The sequence below is a fragment of the Gracilinanus agilis genome, chromosome 2 (genome assembly GCF_016433145.1).
Source record: "Gracilinanus agilis isolate LMUSP501 chromosome 2, AgileGrace, whole genome shotgun sequence".
Classification (NCBI taxonomy): Eukaryota; Metazoa; Chordata; class Mammalia; order Didelphimorphia; family Didelphidae; genus Gracilinanus; species Gracilinanus agilis.
The window spans coordinates 281,376,833-281,395,745 of NC_058131.1; the positions used below are offsets into that span (position 1 = coordinate 281,376,833).

The window sequence follows — 18,913 nt, forward strand, 5'->3', positions numbered from 1 at the left end:
TGAGCCCTATGAGGGAGCAGCTTTTCCCGAGGATGTTCTTGAACTAAAACCAACTGACTTGCATCTGTTTCCTGAGAATAATCTTGAGGATGGGAGGGAGGAGGGGGAAAAAGAGATCTGGAGGAGGTTCGGAGACACCACAGGTACCCCTTGTTTTGGGGGTGGAGGAATTCCTGATTTCAGCCCTACCCCCACCCCTATCCCAAACACCATTGCTTTGGCCTCTAGACTGAACGGGAAAATCGTAGACTAGAGAGCTCCCATTTCTCCATGCTGTCCATTTTCAGAGGATCAGGCTTTCTAGAGTTGGGGGAATGGGGGTGGAGTAGAGATGTCTTTGATTGGTCCAGCCCACTCCTTCCTCTTCCTCATTCACTCTCCCACCCGCCTCCTGACCCCCTACCTGAGAAGGGAAAAGGCTCACGGGTGACTCTTGGGACCTGGGAATAGCTAGGTGGGAGGCAGGGGGACACCTATCGACTTAAAAGGGCCCTAAGATGGTGATGTAAGAAGAAGAAAATATATGTGTATATATGTCCATATATATACATATATATATACATATATATGTGTGTATATATATATATCAATCAAACACACGGTATGCCTTCTTCTGCCCCTCCACCTCATGCTCCCTGGAGAAGGAGGCAGGATGCAAACTATGCAAGCTGAGTGGGAGAGGGGACTTACTCAGCTGCCCTAAAACCAAATGATGAAACCAGCCCCTCCTCTGCATCCCGATTCCCATTCCAAGAGGTCAGCTTTCACAGATCTCGGGAGGAAAGGGATGGAGAGGAGAGGAGAAAGGGTTGCGCGGCGGTGCCAGTCTCCAACGCCTCCCGTTGCAGGCCAGCCAGGGCGTCTCACAGCACCATGGTGGGGATATGGTGCGCCGCGAGGGAGGTGGGATGGGGCACGGGTAGGGCGGGGGAGTGCGCCTGCAGCGAGGCGTTGGGGGGTCGATGACGGGCGCTCTTCTGGTGCGCCCGCAGCCCTGCTAGCTGGGAGTAGGCGCTCTGGCACACCTGGCACTTGTACGGGCGCTCGCCAGTGTGCAGGCGGACGTGGTTGCGGAGGGTAGAGGACTGACTGAAGCGCCGGTTGCAAAAGCGGCAGACGAAGGGTTTGTCCAGGGTGTGGATGCGCATGTGAGAGCGCAGATTGCTGCGGGAGTTGAAGCCCCGGTGGCAGATGACGCAGCGCATGCGGCCCGCAGTGTTGGCGGCTGTGTCCAACGGGTGGAAGTCCTCTGGTCGGGGCAGCGGGGCAAGAAGCGGGGGAGGGAAGAAAGAATGGAGCAGCCAGGTTAGACCGGTGACTAAGGAGAATTCAGCTGAAAACCCGAGTATCTGACTTGTAGATAAAATGTAAGCCCCTTGAGGGTGGGCATTGGTTTATTTTTGTCTCTATGCCCAGAGCTAGCACAACCTCTAACCTAACGTAAGCCTTTAATATAGGCTTGGTGAAGCCTGAAAAAGCGAAAGAAAAATACACACCGGCTTCCCCCACCCCCCTCTCCTTTGTAGAAATGAAGGACTATGGGTCTGAAACATTGCCTGTATGCAGCTAATTGTGATAGTTCTACTGAGATGTTTTTTCTGTTTCTTTTTTAAAATTTTTTATCCTTTTTTACAAGGGTAGCCCTCTGGGGAAGAGAGGGAGGATCATTTGAAAATGAAGATCATGTAAAAACACAAAAAAACTTTTAAACGTAGGCAGTAAAAATGAATGATTGTTGATTCATTGATTGAGTTGCCCTTTGACCCAGATACTGTCATCCTACCCCTTCCAGGGACTGCTACCCAGAGAACTTCCGGACATTTGTCCAGGGCCGCGGACTTGGAGAGAGGATGGTGGAGTTGCAAAAAACAGTGTTATCAGCCCCTGGAAATTGGTATGTTGACACTGCAAGCATTCAAGCAAAATTTGAATGACCACTTTTCGAGATGTGGTGGAGGGAAGTCCCTGCTTGGTGGCCTCTCAGATCTCAATCATTCTGCAGATTGTATCCTTTATGAGTTAGTTAAAATTATAGCCTTTCAGAACTGGACACAGTTAAATTGGTTGTCAAGTCCTCCTCCTCTCTTCTGATACTGACCTCAGCTCCTACAAAGTCCTGCATCTGCCAAGAAGCCTTTCCCAGTCTTCCTTGGTGCCTTCCTTCTGAGAATATCTCTAATTTATCCCATCTAGATCTTATTTGTGCTTAGTTGTTTGCCTATCATCTAGCATATTATTCAGGCAGCCCCTTGAGAGCAAGAACTGGTTTTGATACTGCATTTCTTTTTATCTCCTGCCCTTAGCACAGTGCCTAGCACATGGTAGGTGCTTAATAAACTTTTGTTGACTTGAAAGCTCTCCCTAGTAGCCTGCATCTTGGGGATGGGGTAAACCTTATTGGTCAACCCCAGAATGGGGGAGTGGGGTGAAGAATCATCCAAGCAAAGCAGAGCCCCACCTGAATCAAAGCAACAGTGGAAAAATCCATCAAAAGAGGCTTCTGATGCTTTATCTGTTTCAGAGGTGGAGGAATGAGATGTATCACATAAGCGGTTCAGGAAGAACTATCAGGTTTTCTTTCTTCCCCCTCCAATTAGAAACTAATGGCTATCGCTGCCCTGAGGTCAAAAAGGAAGCTGAGAAATACAAAGGGCCCCCTGTAATGATGGCTCTGGATGGTTAAGAACTACCTACCATGTTTGTTCTTCTTCTGTTCTTCTTCCAACCCTGGGACACCAGGAATCCCCAGGAAAGTATTATGAGAGTTCCCATACCAAACCAGCAGCTCTTGATCTGGAGGAATCATCTGCAGAAAAAAAGAGACCAGGAGCAATTATGCACTCAGAGGGAAGGAAGATCAAATTTCTTACTGTAGACATTACTGTACAGCAGAGGAGTGCTGGATCCAGAAGAAGCCCTGGATTCATACCCCAATTCTGTTACTAACTAACTAGCTGGGGAACTTGGGGGAACTCACTGTCTGAGCCTGTTTTCTTCCCTTTAAAATGAAGAGGTTGAATTAAGTGATTTCTTAGATCCCTTCTAGCCCTAAACCCTATGGTTCTCTTAAAATCTGACTCAGACCCTGAGAATTTTGATGTGGCTACATTTGTAGTTCTCCACAACTGTGGTAACTCAGTCCAGAACCCTGGAATTCTCTTCACCTAGGTGGGATCCTACAAGTATGATTCACTAACCCAGGTCTTTGTAACATGAAGAAGGAATCCAGACACTTCTATAAAAAGGGTTCCTGAGGGACTGGAGATTCTATAGGTTTCCTCCCCTCTCGATGGCCCAGACAGCATCTCTGAAAAAGGTGACTAGGAAGATAGAAGCCCTATACCAGAGTCAATAAAATGGATTCCCAAAGTTTCATCAGCCCACTATATGGAAAACAGAACATACAACAGTAACTAGAAGAATGTGTTTTTTAATCACTGAGAGGCAGCTGAATTTAGATTAAAAGCAGTGGCTAATTTTGATTTCAAAAGACAAAAGTTTATTGAATGATCCTCACATATTTCCTTCCTCAGGGTAGAGAGCTGTAGGATTATATGTACAAAATGTTGCATATGCTGTCATATGTGGTTACTGGACTGATTGTAGAGCTTTAAAAAATATAAGGCTTTGTAGAAGAAGGCTTTATAGTATGTAGAATCTAGGTAGGAAGATAGATTGGAATAAAACTGGAAAAGGCAATGTGATGCAGTGAAAAGAATGCTAAACTTAGCGTCAGAAGACCTGGATTTGAATTTCAGACTTGTCACTATGACCAAGACCCTTTCTCTTCTATAAAAATGGGGTGGGAACCAACATAACTTCCTACCTTAAAAGTTATGGTGAAGAATGTGTTATTTATGTGATAGTGCTCTGTATAAACATGAGCTATTATTATAACTAAAAAAGATCATTTCCATTCTGGGATATACTGATAAGAAGAAAATGCAGAGAAATCATCTACATTCACACTCTCTGGCCCAAAAGAGGAATAGCCGAAAAGTGCAACCATCCAGGTGTTTCTTGAGACTGTCTGGCGTGATAGAGACCACAGTGATGAGCCTAGGCAGTTGATATTATTCTCTCATCATTTCTGTTTATGAGTTGTCTCTTCAAACAAATGATGTTGGGTATCTCAACAATTATTTCTCCAATAGGAGGCCTATATTGAATATATGTCTTCTCTTCATTAATACCTAGATCTCTTAGTCTGGGGACTGAATTCTTCTAAATATGTGGCCCTCAGCAAATCACTTCATATCCCTGATGCTCAGTTACCTCATCTAAAAAATGAACATAATGATGAGAAGGAATTAATCTCTCAAATTAGAATAATGTATGTAAAAGACTTTACAAACTTCAAATATTATATGAATTTAAGCTATTATCATCTTATTGCAGCTTATATGACAAGTTCAATAATAAATGCTTCTCCTTAACTTTTTCTTTTTCTTCTCTTTTGTTCAATTCTTTCAAATTCTCTTTAACTGTCTCCTCCAAGATCAAAGGATTTAGAAACAGAAGATCTTAGTGATCATCTGGGCCAATACCTTCATTTTATAAATGGGGAAAGTGAGAGTCAGAGAGGTACTTGTTGATTGATTATTTAATTTTTATTTCTAGTTATGGTGATGGATATTCTCTAGTGATCTCAGGAAGAGTAATGAAATTCTTGCCCCCCCCCCATTTTTTTAATCACAAAATTCATTTGAGTTCCTTTTGATTTTTAAAAAAATATGTGACAAAAATTTTAAGGGGAGGTAATACACTGCTAAATAATGCAAATAACCTTTTCTTCCCCTGCTGATTGAGAAGGGATCCTCTATTATAAACAACAAGGCAATCATCAGAACCAGGAAGTTCATGAAACACAGACTTATTCAATCTAAACAGATGGTCATAGATATTAGGAAAGCTACAGTGCCCAAGATTGAAATTCAGGAACAATTGACCAAAATGTACACAGCTATACCAGATGTCATTTTTTTCTTTGAATTTTGAACTTACTTTGGTGATGGCAAAAAAAAATTTTTTTAAGGTTTATGATTTCTTTGATTGTGCAAAATAAAAGAAAAAGAAAAATGCCAGACTTGCAAAGCTCAGCTTATTTGAGAAGAACAAGTCATCAAGAAAAAAAATTAAAAGAGCTCAAGGACGGTGAAGAAAATCAGTATCATCACAAAGGCCCCCATTTGTATAAGCAAAAAGCAGGAAGGTTAGAAGGGAGAAAAGAAAGAAAAAGGAAAGGAAAAGAAAGGAAAGGAAAGGAAAGGAAAGGAAAGGAAAGAAAGGAAAGAAAGGAAAGGAAAGGAAAGGAAAGGAAAGGAAAGGAAAGGAAAGGAAAGGAAAGGAAAGGGGAAAGGGAAAGGGAAAGGGAAAGGGAAAGGGAGGGAGTGAGGCAGAGAATGTTGTATTTTTCCAGCTAGAATCACAAGATTAGATAGACCTTGTCAAAGAGAATAAGGAAAGGATATGTGTCCAACAGAGGTGGGGCTAGAGGAATTTTCCACTGGCAACTGGATCAATCTATGAATAACCAGAAAATCCTGGGCTTTGCTGATATCTTAAAAGGAGTGCCAAACTCTTTATCATTGTCCAGTCTCACTGAAGTCAAGCTTCTTTAACCATTTGGATTTGCAGACTGATTGAGAGAGGAATGCATTCTTCAAAGCACAGCCATAGAGATTCAGTCAAGGAGAGAGGGAAGTCTAAGGCAGATTTTCTGGATCCCAGAGCTTCCCTATTAAACAATCTGTCCTGAGGGAAAGATCTTCTGAGGGTCTTGTTCCCCAAAATATGTCTAATCATGGATCTGCTCTGAGTTGGATGGCTTTGGACCTGAAAAGATTTAGATCTGCAGACATGTGGGGATAATGATGGATTTGTCCCACTACTTTGTTTCAAGAGAAGATTTGGGATTAGATAATAATAGCTGAAATTTCTAGAACACTTTAAGGAAGTGCTGCAAAGCACTTTACATCCATTATCCCTTATCTTCTTACAGCCCTGGGAGGCAGGTAATATAAATATTATTATCTCCATTTTATAGATAAAGAAATCAAGTGAGAAAGTTGTGACCACACATAAAATAAGGTTGGATTTGAATCCAGGTCTACCTGATTGTCCAAAGACTGGCATTCTATTCGCTATGACATCCCCTGTTTCCTTCAATAGCTCCCTATAGCACAGACAAGATGGATGGCACATCTGAGCCTGGGTTAAACCAAAAGACAATGGTCAGGCAACCTACCAGAAAGAAAAAAAATTCAATTCTCCAAAGGGCTTTTAACACTGACCTGCAAAAACCTTCAGATAATGAAGGCAGATGGTTCTGTCCTAGTGGGTATCTCCTGTATCTCACTTGCCTAGATATTCTCAGGACTTCTCAAAGCAAAGGACACATATGTGTTTTGAAAAGAAATCTAGGCATAGATTTCTTAAAGCCTTATAAATAGCTTTATGAGAGAGAGAGAGAGAGAGAGAGAGAGAGAGACAGTTGGAAGAGACCAGTGATGGGCAAACATTTTAAAGATGGGGCCAAAGGAAAGGAAATGATCATTTGTCAGTCTGTTTCTAAGGCAGCTCTTTTGGGAGCAGCTGGGTAGCTCAGTGGATTGAGTCAGGCCTAGAGACAGGAGGTCCTAGGTTCAAATCCGGCCTCAGACACTTCCCAGCTGTGTGACCCTGGGCAAGTCACATGACCCCCATTGCCCACCCTTACCACTCTTCCACCAAGGAGCCAATACACAGAAGTTAAGGGTTTAAAAATAAATAAATAAAACAACCCTTTCAAAGTTTCATTGTACTGTATCCTACTCATTGTATTCTTCAGATTAGGAATAATGTCTTAAAGGATAGAACATTTCAGGGGGCCACATCTGGTCTGCAGGCCATAGTTTGCCCATCACTGTCCTAGACCAACTCTCTCATTTTTCAGATAAGGGACTGATATAACTTGCCCAAAGTCACATAGCTGGTCAATGTGTCAGTCAACAAGCATTAAAGTAGTAGGGCCAGGATTTGAACAGTGAATCTTCATTTCTGCTACTGAAATATGGCTTAAAACTTCTCAGGGCCTTCTTATTATAAAAATGCACAAATCTTGTCTCAATTATTTCTCTCTCAGAAATGATATGCTGTGAGAGAAATTTAAGAGGAGAACTCAAGACCCTTATTCTATTACAGACATGACATGAGCTTGCAAAGAATTTCTCCTCTCTAGGCCTCAGTTCTTCATCTATAAGATAAGGGGAGGGGTAGATAGGAAGATCTCAGAGTTACTTTTGAGTCCTAGCATTCTATGATTCTATATTCAAGCATTCCATATTCTAAGGACTCTTTGTATTAGATATCCTATAGCCTAAGATCTCTTTTAGCTCTAACATTATATGCTCTAAGTAACAACAACTACGATTCCATCACTGCTGGTCCGTTGAGGATAAGGTGGCATACCCAACTCTCACAATCTTCCTTCTACAGTGATCTGGGTTGATCAGCTTTGTGTTTTTTTGTTGTTGTTGTTGCTGTTGTTTTTTGTTTTTTTTTCAAACCCTTACCTTCCACGTATATATCAATACCATGTATTGGTTCTAAGGTGGAAGAGTGGTAAAGGCTAAGCAATGGGGGTTAAATGAGTTGTCTGTGGTCACACAGCTCAGAAGTGTTTGCTGTCACATTTGAACCCAGAACCTCCCATCTCTGGGTCTGGCTCTCAATCCACTGAACCACCTAGCTGTCCCCACTGATCACCAATGTTAAAAAAAAGTAGTTTTTTTCTCTCTCTGGCTTTAAACTTCCCCTCAACTCCAACAACCTCTGTAAAGGCCATCTTACCCTTTGGAACAGTACTGATATGACATGCAATCTTCCAAAACATGGTGGGCATGTTGTGTGGCATTTCTGAGGCCAGGTATGGGGGCTAAATATTTTGTCAAATGTGATCCAGAGTCACGCAGGCCTGTGACCCACAGTCACAGGAGACACAGTTATATTCTGATGTCTCTACATTTGCCTGGAACATTCTTTTCTTGTTCAGTCTTTTCTGACTCTTTATGCACCCATTTGGGGTTTTATTGGCAAAGATACTAGAGTGGTTTGCCATTTCCTGCTCCAGCTCATTATAAGATGAGGAAACTGAGGCAAACAGGGTTAAGTGATTTGTTCAGGGTCACACAGCAAGTAAGGATGCGAGGCAGGATTTGAATTCAGGAAGAGGAATCTACCTTACTCCTTACTCTCTTACTCTATACTGGGCCATCTAGCTGACCTGAGCATTCTCTACAGATTTTCATTTTAAGGACAGATTTAGGTTCCAGGGATCTTTGTATCAACTGCCTCTATTCTTTCAGAGGCTCAACTATAATTACAGGGGTTTAGTTTAGGTATCTTAGTTTGGGAAAATGTTCAATTTGACATTGACCCTTTTTGTTTTCATGAGAAGTCACAATATCTGGCATTATTGATAAACCATAATGATGATGATGATGATGATGATGATGATGATAGAGATAGCTTCCAGATGAATCTTTATTCCTTATCTCAAATATGGCTTTAGAAATAATTTTCAGGGAATAAGGATTTGGTGATTTAAAAATCAATCAATCAACAACTTTTATTAAATATTTCCCATGTACCAGGCACTGTGCTAAGTGCTAGGTATTTTTTTTTTAAAAGCATTAGAAAGAAAAGCAAAGTAAAGCAATCCTTGCGTTCAAGGAGCTTTCATTCTAATTGGGGATGGGTAGAGGGTTGTGGAGACAACATATGTACATCAGTAGCTACAACAAACATTTAGAGTAGATGGAAGGCAACCTTAGATAGAAAAGTTATAGAAGCTAAGGGAAGTTCTCTGGCATTTTTGAAAATAAAAAATACAAATATATACTGATTTAAAAGCCAGTTCAGAAAATAATTACACCATAATTGAGAAACAATACATTTTCTCCAAAGACTGCATGATGGGTCTCTAGAACGGAACTGGAACTATCACTTGGAACAGCTCCTAGTCAGGCTCTTAGGAAGCTTATTGGGCATAGAGAAGATTTTGAGCACATCTCAGACCCAAGGAAGGAGTATTCACAATCCTACCTGGATGTGTCTCCTTCACTCTTATCGCTCATAATATATTACAACTGTGGAGACTCAATAATTAGCATCCGGAATTAACGTAGGAACTTTTCTTCCTCTTCAGTTCATTGTCAGAACTTTGCTATGTAAGGATTCCATTTTTTCCAGGTTAAAATCATGTCAACACTAGCAAACCTTGCCTGATAAGGAAGCATTCAGCCAAATTCAGATCCCCCCATCCTCATCACAGTGTGCCTCAGTTACAAACATATGTATATATTTGAGATCATCTAAGTAAAATTCTTTTGTAGGCCATAAAGTGCTATATAAATGTCAGCAATTATTATGATTATCACCAGGAAGTAAACATGCTTTCATCCACATAGAGTCTAGGGAATTATAAGTTCTGATGCATCTGAGAGCTTAGATAAAGAAAATCTGGGTGATTTGGAAGAATGAGACTACAACAAAGTATATTTAACTTAAAATTCTAATGCACATCACATGATATTTGATGATTTCATATCCACATCAGTTGTCCCTGAATCATAGGCATCTGGATATAACTGGTTATTTAGAGTTCCAGGTAAGAGGTTGCTGGACAACAGACCAAACATCATGGATATCTAGGAGTATACATTAGGATGATGATCGAAGAGCTCATATAAAGAAGAGAAAGAGAGAGGGAGCTGGTAATGATTTATTCCATTAACAGTGAGCTCAGCAGTTACCAAAAAGAGAAGGAAGTGGGGGGGGGGGGATGGAAATCATTTAAAGGATCAGGAAAGAAAGAGAGGTGGGGGAGTGACTAGAGAGACAGACAGAGAGAAAATGAGGACGAGACTAGAGATATGACTGCAGGAATTAACTTAAGAAAAACCCGAATCTTTAAATTCCAAAGTCAAATGATTTATAAATTCTTTTTTAGCTTTTACTTTTAGACCCAAACAATGTCTCACTTCCTTTGAACACCTAATTGGCTAGGATATGATATATTCCTATTAGGAGAATACAGAAAACTCTAAGCCTTCAAGGTATTTTTTATTTGTTTGTATGTTAGAAATATCTAACTATATCATGAAGTGAGAGGAAATTCTCACTAACTAAAGTTATTTTCAGAGGTAGAAATGAGTATGAGAGGGGAAAACACACCAAGGTTTACCCAGAGAATAAAATTTTATTTTTGTCATCTCTCAGAATTTTCACCCAATTTATTCAATTTCTTATTATTGGGAACTGGATGTTTGTATTCTTGGGGGGAAATTGCATGGCAAAACCTCACAAAATGGATTTTATAAAAGAGGTTGAAAGAACTTCTCAAAGGCTGTGGTTTAACATGTTGAAATGTTGTTGGAAGTATGGATGGGCATCAAGTTTGAAAAAACAATCAGACTTAAAGCTTTTTTCCTTTGCCAGGTTATGAGTAGGCAGCACAAAAAGTCGATTCATTTCAAAGATATCCAGAGTAATAACTCGAAAAATGCCCCGCCTGCAACTAAATACCACACAACAAATGGGTTGTTTGAAGAAGGAAGTTTGGCTCTTGGGTGCCTGCGGTCAGATTTGTGTAGATACATTTTTCTTATATTCAATGGTGAGTTTTTCTATGACAATTGATATCTATACCAACTCAAACCTACTCAGTTGTTTTTTGAGAAAATGGCTGCCCTCTTATTAAAGACATTAGTCCTGGGATTCTTTTATTAAAGCAGATACAGGGATATTTAATTTTTTCCCTTTCCCCTTACTTTACCAGCAATTTGAGAGAGACAGAGTGGCAGTTGATAGAGGATTGTCCTTGCAATCAGGAAAACTAGGGTTCCAGTTTTTTCTCTGATGTATATATGGCCGTATATTTAACCAAGCACTTCAACTCTTTATGCCCCTAGGTAACTTTCTAAGACTATACACTTCTGGTTTACATGACTAAAGGAATTTCTACACTGGGAGTTGCTTCCAGTGACAAAATTACAAGTCTGGACCCCCTCAAAGTAAAATCAGAACAATCAGTGATACATAATTCTACTTGGATTTGTGCAGTGCTATGGAAAAGATAATCATTGGTGAAAGGATAGAATTCCTTCCTCTTGATTTTTAGAATTTCAAATCTCTGGCCAAGAGCAGGAGATGGAGAGTTGATTTCGATTCTGAAATCTTTGAAGGGTTTGCCATTCTAATTAATTACTCCTGGTACTATCTTCAGGCTTTTGATTTCTACCCTTGGAATCTCAGAGTTTCCTTCCTTGGCTCCATTCCCCATTTTAAATGGCTCTGGCACATACAATGAAATATACCTCAAGCCTTAAGCTGGCTCTAGCCAGGAGTGCTTCAGAACCATCCCAGGCACAGGGTCAGTTTGTAATTTTGCTCTGTCTTATTTAAATGTAACATGTTTGAATTTGTGGTGGGAGCCCCCTGTGGGTAAGGACTATATCATCTTTCTATCTCTCTCATTGCCTTGCACAGTGCTGGGAAGTTAGGGGGTCCTTGAGATGTCTGTTGAGTTTCATTGAATTAAATTAAGATATTTCTGAGAGAGAGAATAAGGAGGGAGGTGTTTGGGCATTAGCATGTGAGTGTATATGATATGAGAGGCAATCTGTGAATATGCAAAAAGAAGAGAATGATTGTATGTGTGTGTCTTGATATAAAAGTAGATGAGGGGTTAGTAGCCAGTCATAGTTGATAGCTAACTGGCCTCAGGGCAGGAGAACCTGGACTCGAGGCCCACCTCTGACACTGAATCTTACTGGCTATATGATCCTGGACAAGTCCCTTAATCTTTAGTGTCCCAGGCAACTTAAAAAAAATAACAAAACTCTTACCTTCTGTCTTAGTATCAGGTTTTGTTTTGTTTTTTAACCCTGACCTTCTGCCTTTGGATCAATACTTTGTATTTGTTCCAAGGCAGAAGTATGGTAAGGGCTAGGCAATGGGGGTTAAGTGACTTGCCCAGGGTCACCCAGCTAGGAAGTGTCTGAAGCTAGATTTGAACCTAGGACCTCCCGGCTCTAAGCCTGGTTCTCAACTCATTGAGCTACCCAGCTGCCCCACTTGGTATCAGTTCCAAAGCAGAAGAGAGATAAACATTTAAGTGACTTTCCTAGGATCATACATATAGGAAGTGTCTGAGGCCAGATTTGAACCCAGGATCTCCCAACTCCAGGCCTAGCACTCTATCCACTGTGCTCCCAAGCTGTTCCCCTTTCTAAGACTAAAAATTGCAAAGCAATGGCTAACCTGCTTCAGCCTGGAAAATTTCCTCACTGGAAGTCCCTGATACCAATAAAAATCATAGCTCTCATCCTTACCCCCCCCCCCAATTTAATAATTAAGAATCTGTGAGGAGATAGGGAGAAAGCAGAGTAGGGGCATATGAAAAAGATGAGGGCATCGGTGTATTTGTGAAAGAGCGTATATGTTTGAGGATACTGTGAAGGTAAAGGGATGATTGGAAACATATTGGGGAGTTGGGATGAAGAATCAAAATTAAAGGAGCAGATGGGTGAATGTGAAGCATATTCTATTCTTAAGTGAAGCTCAAACCAAATGGAAGCTAATTTGTGGTCATTTGACATCAGGGAAAGACCTGAAAGCACATGAAGACCATATCAGGCCACTGGCTGCCTAGCAAGTTTTCTCTCTACATCGAATAATCCAGCCTCTACTGAGATTGTTCAGTGTTTCACACCAGCCCTTCATCTAAGTCATAGCATCTGAAAGGTCCAATGAGCTCTTCCCTTTCCTACATGCTGCAGAGTCGAGGGTCCCTGGAAGGGCTTTTCCCCTAGGTCTCATTGCATTGGTGTTTATCATTCCCTCAAGCTGTCCTGAGTCTGTTAGTGGCAAGATCTGTCAAGGGCAAAGGCCAATCCTGTTTCCTCTCTAGGAAATGGGTTTTGAGTGCATTGGTTAGTCAGGAGGGAATTTGATGCCAATTGAGGAAACTGCTGGGCCCTGCTCATGGAGTATCTAGGAAAGGGAGGTTTCTGGAACTGTCAGGGACACAGAAGTAATGACTTTTTTTGGTAGATAAATAAAAACAAACAAAAACCTCAAGTTTTACTAGCTACAAGCTCTACAAAACAGAAACGGTGTCCTATTTAAATTTAGTAGCTCCTCCTAGCACCTACCTCCTACAATGCTCCATACATAGGCACTAAATAAGTATTTGTTGAATGAATGAATGAAAAAGAATCACAGCCTGGGGCTTTAATTCGTCCTAATATAAAATATTCATAAAATAGTATGCATATAACTCTCTCCTTGCAGGTCAGTCCTATCCTTTCGGCCTCTGTTATAGTTATTTGTTTCCTGTCTCTTCTCCATTTTAGATTAGAAACTCTTGGAATACAGGGATCTTCTGTGCTCAGCACAGTGCCCTTCATTGAATAAGGCAAATTGTTTTTTAAATCATTTATTATTATTTATTTTTCATTTTAACTAATGTGAATATACAGAGGAATAGGCTCCAAAGCCAATATTCCCTTTGCTAGTTGTTATTTCACTTTTAGGGCTCTTCATTCCTAAGGAACATCCTTAAAGTCAAGCCTATCCTTTGGACTACTTGTCTAGAGGGAATAAACCCTAGGCATTCCCTTTTGTGCTGCCTCTGATCACCATTTTCTTTAAAATCAAATTGTAAAGGACATCTTTGCTAATTTTGCTCCATTAAAAAAGTCATCTTATTAGAAGCCTTAACGTTTGAACATCCTTTAAAGCACACCCATATGCATTTAATAGGTGTGAGGAACTGCTCAGAACCTCTTTAAGGACCCCCCCCCCTACACATAAACATAAAGACACACAGAAGGGAGGCTCTTGGGCCACCTCATGGCTTCTCACCTCAATTGCCTTGTAGAATATACTGTTTCCGATTTGTACCACCTCCAGATTTTGTTCTTGCTCATTTCGGGCACATTTGATATAAGTCATCCAACTTCTGTGATCTTCTTGGCTTGCGTCAATGAAATATCGAACTGTGCCATCTTCATTGAATACCTGACCATAGGGAAAAAGGATCCCAAGCTAAGAAATGGGAAGGCAGGAGAAGAGCCCAGTGGAGCTTGTCATGTACATTGCATAGTAGAAAAAAGCACTGGACTTCAGAAGTCAATTTTGACCGTTCTGCTTATAAAGTATGTGACCTCAGGCAAGATATCACCTCTCTGAGCCTCAGTTTTCTCATCTGTGAAATGAGGAGGTTAGAGTAGATTGTATGATCTACCATACTGTGATCTTATGATTGCTAAACCCATAATACCGACATGAGAATTCATACAATTTTGAAGCTGAGAAAGACCTCAAAAATCCTCTTATCTGATTCATGAACATTAACGGAAATCTTCTTTTCAACACCTCAAGTAAATAGTCCTCTGGCTTCTTCTTAAAGACCTCTAGGAATGGGGAACCCACTACTTTTTTTTTAAACCCTTACCTTCTGTCTTGTATTGGTTCCAAGGCAGAAGAGTGATAAAGGCTAGGCAATGGGGATTAAGTGACTTGCCCAGGGTCACATAGCTAGGAAGTATCTGAGGCCAGATTTGAACCTAGGTTCTCTCATCTCTAGGCCTGCCTGGATCTCAATCCACCGAGTCATCCAGCTGTCCCCAAACCCACTATTTTTCAAGGCAGCTCCTTCCACTTTTGGACATTGGACCCTTATGAAATTAAAATCTGATTCTCTTCAACTTCCATCTCCATTCTTAGCTCTTCTCTCTGGAGAAAAGCAGAACAAGACTAACTCTTCTTTCACATGATAGCCTTTCAAAAATAATCAATGGATGGTTTCCAGGAGCTTAGAGAAGAGCCTCTGAGGTTTTTTCCTAGGCTTTGTTGTTGACTCTGAGAAAGACTGGTTCTAGGTTCTTAACTTTGTTTCTCTGTGAAATGAGAGGAATAACACATCTCCTTTCTTAGGATGCTCTAATAATATTCAGCAATAACAAGTTATCCTTCTTGGCTGCTACCACATAGCCTTACTTCTTAAAGTGATTTCCCAGGTAGGGAGTAGAGGAGAAAAACCAACAACTTTCCTTTCTACTATGAGTACTGGTTTTTGAATACTAAGCGTTGCTTTTGAAAACTAAAAGCTGCCTTAAATCATCTCATCTGGTCAAGTTGAATGGTAGTTGGACCAGCAATCTAACCCAATCACTCTGGGGGAAAGAAGTCTGAGAAATAGTAAAGTTTTCCTCGGCATCTCCCACTCAATTCAGGAAAAGAATGGAAAGCCCAGGATGACCCATATAACAGGGCTCTATTTCACTGCAGATTTGTCACTCACTAGGTAACATGTACATCCATATAAATTTGGAGCTGGAAAGTTGCTTAGACCCAGAAGGGATCTTAGCATCTAAAATGTCAAGACTAAAGGAGATTTTTAAGAACACAAAATTAGAGTTGGAAGAGACCCAAGAAATAATCTAGTTCAATTTTCTTATTTTGCAGATGGGGAACCAGAGGCCTAGAGAGAGAAAATCATATTCCCCAAGGTCAACCAACTAGTGAAAGTCTGGAACTAGGAGTTAGGTCTTTGGACTCTCCTCCAGAGGTGCAGTGTGTGTGTGTGTGTGTGTGTGTGTGTGTGTGTGTGTGTGATATGTAAGGACACAGATTTCTTAAAATCTTCACATGCATTTTTTCCTGGCCTTTAGCAAGGTTTTGGATTAGAGACTGGGGGAGATGGAGGAGAGTCTGTGAGACAGATGCATTGTTGCAGAGGCCAGTTTTATGGGCCTTCCAAAAAGGATGGAGATGGGTGCAGTCTGAAGTGTATTCTTGGAAGGGGTAGAGAAAGGAGGAAGGTCTGGTGAGTGATCGACCCTATGGGCTACCCCACCTCCCATGTAGGGATCACTGTTACTGTTGCATGGAATTAGGGTGGGGGTGGCAATTTTTGAATCAGTATTTGTTTGGACTTATCTGGGCAGTCCGAGCACTAATATTCCTGTCTCACATTAATCTGAAGATTACCCACTGCCCTTCATCCAAGAGGAGGAGAAGCAGAAGTCCACTATGTAGCATAAAATCCGTTCTGTTCCTGTTGGTGCCCTGCCCTGAAAGACTTGACCAGTCCTCCAGCTCTGACTCCATAGATAACTCTGCTTGGTAAGAAGGTGAATCAGAAGCTGCCTGGGGCTCTTCTTGCAATATACCTGCCCAGGGAACTAGGTTGCTAGGAGGGCAAAAGCCAACCTGCCTTCCAGGTGAATATCATTTCCATTTACCTCCCACATCAGGTTGTTATTCTTGCAGATGTCCACGTGCTCTGGAGAGATGACCCTGCCTGTGAAGGGACCCATCTCAGTGCCTGCTTTGATCCAAGTCTTGGAGAAGATGCCCAGGCCCTCTCCCGGGATGGAGCTCTGAGCAATAATCACTTCGGATGGCAGCACCAGACTAGACAGCTTCTGCACCTCTGCTGGGTGGAGAGAGAGGAGATAAGATGGAGCAGTAAAAAGGCTGGGAGGGTGGGGGTGGTATAAAAAGGGGTGTCAACAGAACATCTCAGTTACTTTCCTTCCCAGACCCCAGTCTTGTCTCCTTTATCTCCCCATCAACTTGCTGGAGGACATATAAGTAGATTTCCCCATGAAGGGACAGAAAGAAGTCCTGATCCGAGAGTTATGGGCAGCTGTGGAGTCAGGCAAGGAGCGGGGAGGAGACACCAAGTAAAAGCATATCGCTTTCCTAGGGGCTCCCTTCTCTCCTGCAGCAGTTGCAAACAGGAGACCAGGCAGATCTGTGGAACATGCTTATGGGGGGGGGGGGTTGTAACATAACGGGACTGCAGGACACGAAAGAGAAGGAGAAAGACATCTCACCAGTTCATAAAGATAGGCTCGCAAAGGTTTGCCCCATTGCGCATCAGGGTTGGGAAGTCCAAGCCTGGCTGGGCCTGGGGTGGGATGGGGTGGGGGTTAATGGGGAAGGGCCGGCCCCTTCAGGATCGAGCTTCGAGCCTCGGGCGGACCTGACCCCCGGCTGGGACGGGGGCAGCTAATGCACATTCCGGATCCTACAATGTGTTACAAGGTTCCCCTCTAAGCTACCTGGGAAAAAAATATGAGAGCGCAGAGCCTGAAAAGGGGGGTTAAATGGTGTCTATTTCAGCCCATCCAGCAATTTGTCACGCTGTTAAAGTGATCTGCATTCATTAGGCTCAACTAGAAAGAAATTGCTAATTCTAAATTCATTAGCCCTTTAAGAATGCTGTAGCAGTAAATTCGGCCTCACTGCGGAGAAGACTTGTTTAAAAGGGGCCGAGGAATTCCCCTTACAAAATGGGGAGATTAGATGGTTGACATAGTGTGAATGGAACTGGAATTAGTCTTCACGGTAAATTAAGAGAGGAACAGAAATCTTAAAGGGGGGAAAAAGAGGGGGACGCCCAGAAATGCCAGAGAAAGGGAGAGATATTGTTTGCCGGTTGATGAATGAGGAATAAGAACTTGAGACATCTTAAAGAAAAGAAACTTTTTTTTTTCTCTCCCTCTCCCCAGCCCTCCCCAGCCCCTCTTCCCCCCCTTTAAAGTTTCTGGGTTTAAGTGGGAACTTTCGCAGGTCAAGCCCAAGTTAACTAAATGAATTTAAAACCCTTCTTTTTGAGTCAACTGCTATTACACGCCTAGTAAGGCCTTAAATGCCAGGGACTTGGGCTCAAAGGGGGCGGGAGGGGGGGGGGGGGGGGGGGGAGGAATCAATGGCCGAGTGGGGAGAGAGAGGAGAGAGAGAGAGATAGAAGAGGCGTAGAGAGGCGGTGGGACCCAGAGTGAGGAAGTCAATGGGAAAAGAATTCCGAGGACTGTGGATTTTGGAGAGCTCCAAGCGCTAGGTTTTCAGAAAGTTGTTCCACCCTCTAGCTCCTGTCCCCAAAGAGGGTTAGTGTCCCCTTCGGTCCTACCCCACCTCTGTGTGAACTCCGGGACAAAGAGCTACCAGGCTAGCTCCCCGGCGCCTGGGCTTCTGGGCATGCGACGGTCTGGGTTGAGGTGGGCTAGACTGAGCGCCGTCCAGGGGGGCTTCGAAGTATGTGGCCCGACCTAGAGGGGAACCCCCTGGCCTGAAGGGGAGGGGGGCCGTAGAGTGTAGCTGTTCCTTCTTCACACCACCCCGGGGAGCAGGGCCCACTCACCTCCGGAGAAGGACTGAGCCAGGACCTCTGCGGTGAAGGCGGTCTTGGGGTTGGTGTGGTGAGACTTCTCTTCGAAGAGCTGTTCTCCCAGCACGTTCCGCCACCGACCGTATAGGAAGCTGTGCAGGATGTCGGAGGTGATCACCTCAGCCAGAGACAACCCTTGAGGCTTCAGGCCGGTCTTCAGCACCAGAGCTTCCGCGGGGAGCACCGAGCCCATCATGAACCACCCCGTCCTCTCTGGCCACTCGAGACGGCAATGGGCTCGGGGGAGAGCAAGGGAGGGAAGAGCAGGAGAAGAGGAGGAGGAGGAGGTGGAGGAAGAGGAGGAGGAGAAAGAGGAGGGAGGTGGCTGAGAGAAAAGGGGGCAAGAAAAGAGTATGTAAGAAAAAGATAGCGTCGATAGCCAAGTCTGGGTAAAATGTATATAAATATAAATATATATATATATAAATATTTAGAGAGGAGAGAGAGAGAGAGAGAGAGAAATATATATATATGTGTGTGTGTGTATATATATATATGTATATATATATATGTATATATATATATATATCAGTGTTTGGAGATGGGCTTTCGGGCGAGCTTTCGCCTTTTGCTACTCTACACCTAACAGTCTGCCACTTGGCAAATTCTCAGCCCCTTTATAGGAGCCGCAGTGACCCTCCTAATTGGTTATTAATGACCCCCCTGACGTTGTAAGATAGACTTGTT

The 18,913-nt window shown here is 42.5% G+C and overlaps 1 protein-coding gene across 1 annotated transcript; it reads right to left on the minus strand.

Moving 5' to 3' along the window:
• Positions 1 to 863: 863 nt before the first annotated feature.
• On the minus strand, positions 864 to 18,422 carry PRDM12 (PR/SET domain 12). Its single transcript, XM_044661327.1, has 5 exons — positions 18,200 to 18,422; positions 16,293 to 16,483; positions 13,909 to 14,064; positions 2,695 to 2,806; positions 864 to 1,249 (listed from the first exon to the last, which is right to left on the minus strand). Exons 1-5 carry the CDS (start codon positions 18,420 to 18,422, stop codon positions 864 to 866), a joined length of 1,068 nt encoding a protein of 355 aa, XP_044517262.1.
• Between the last annotated feature and the right edge of the window lie 491 nt (positions 18,423 to 18,913).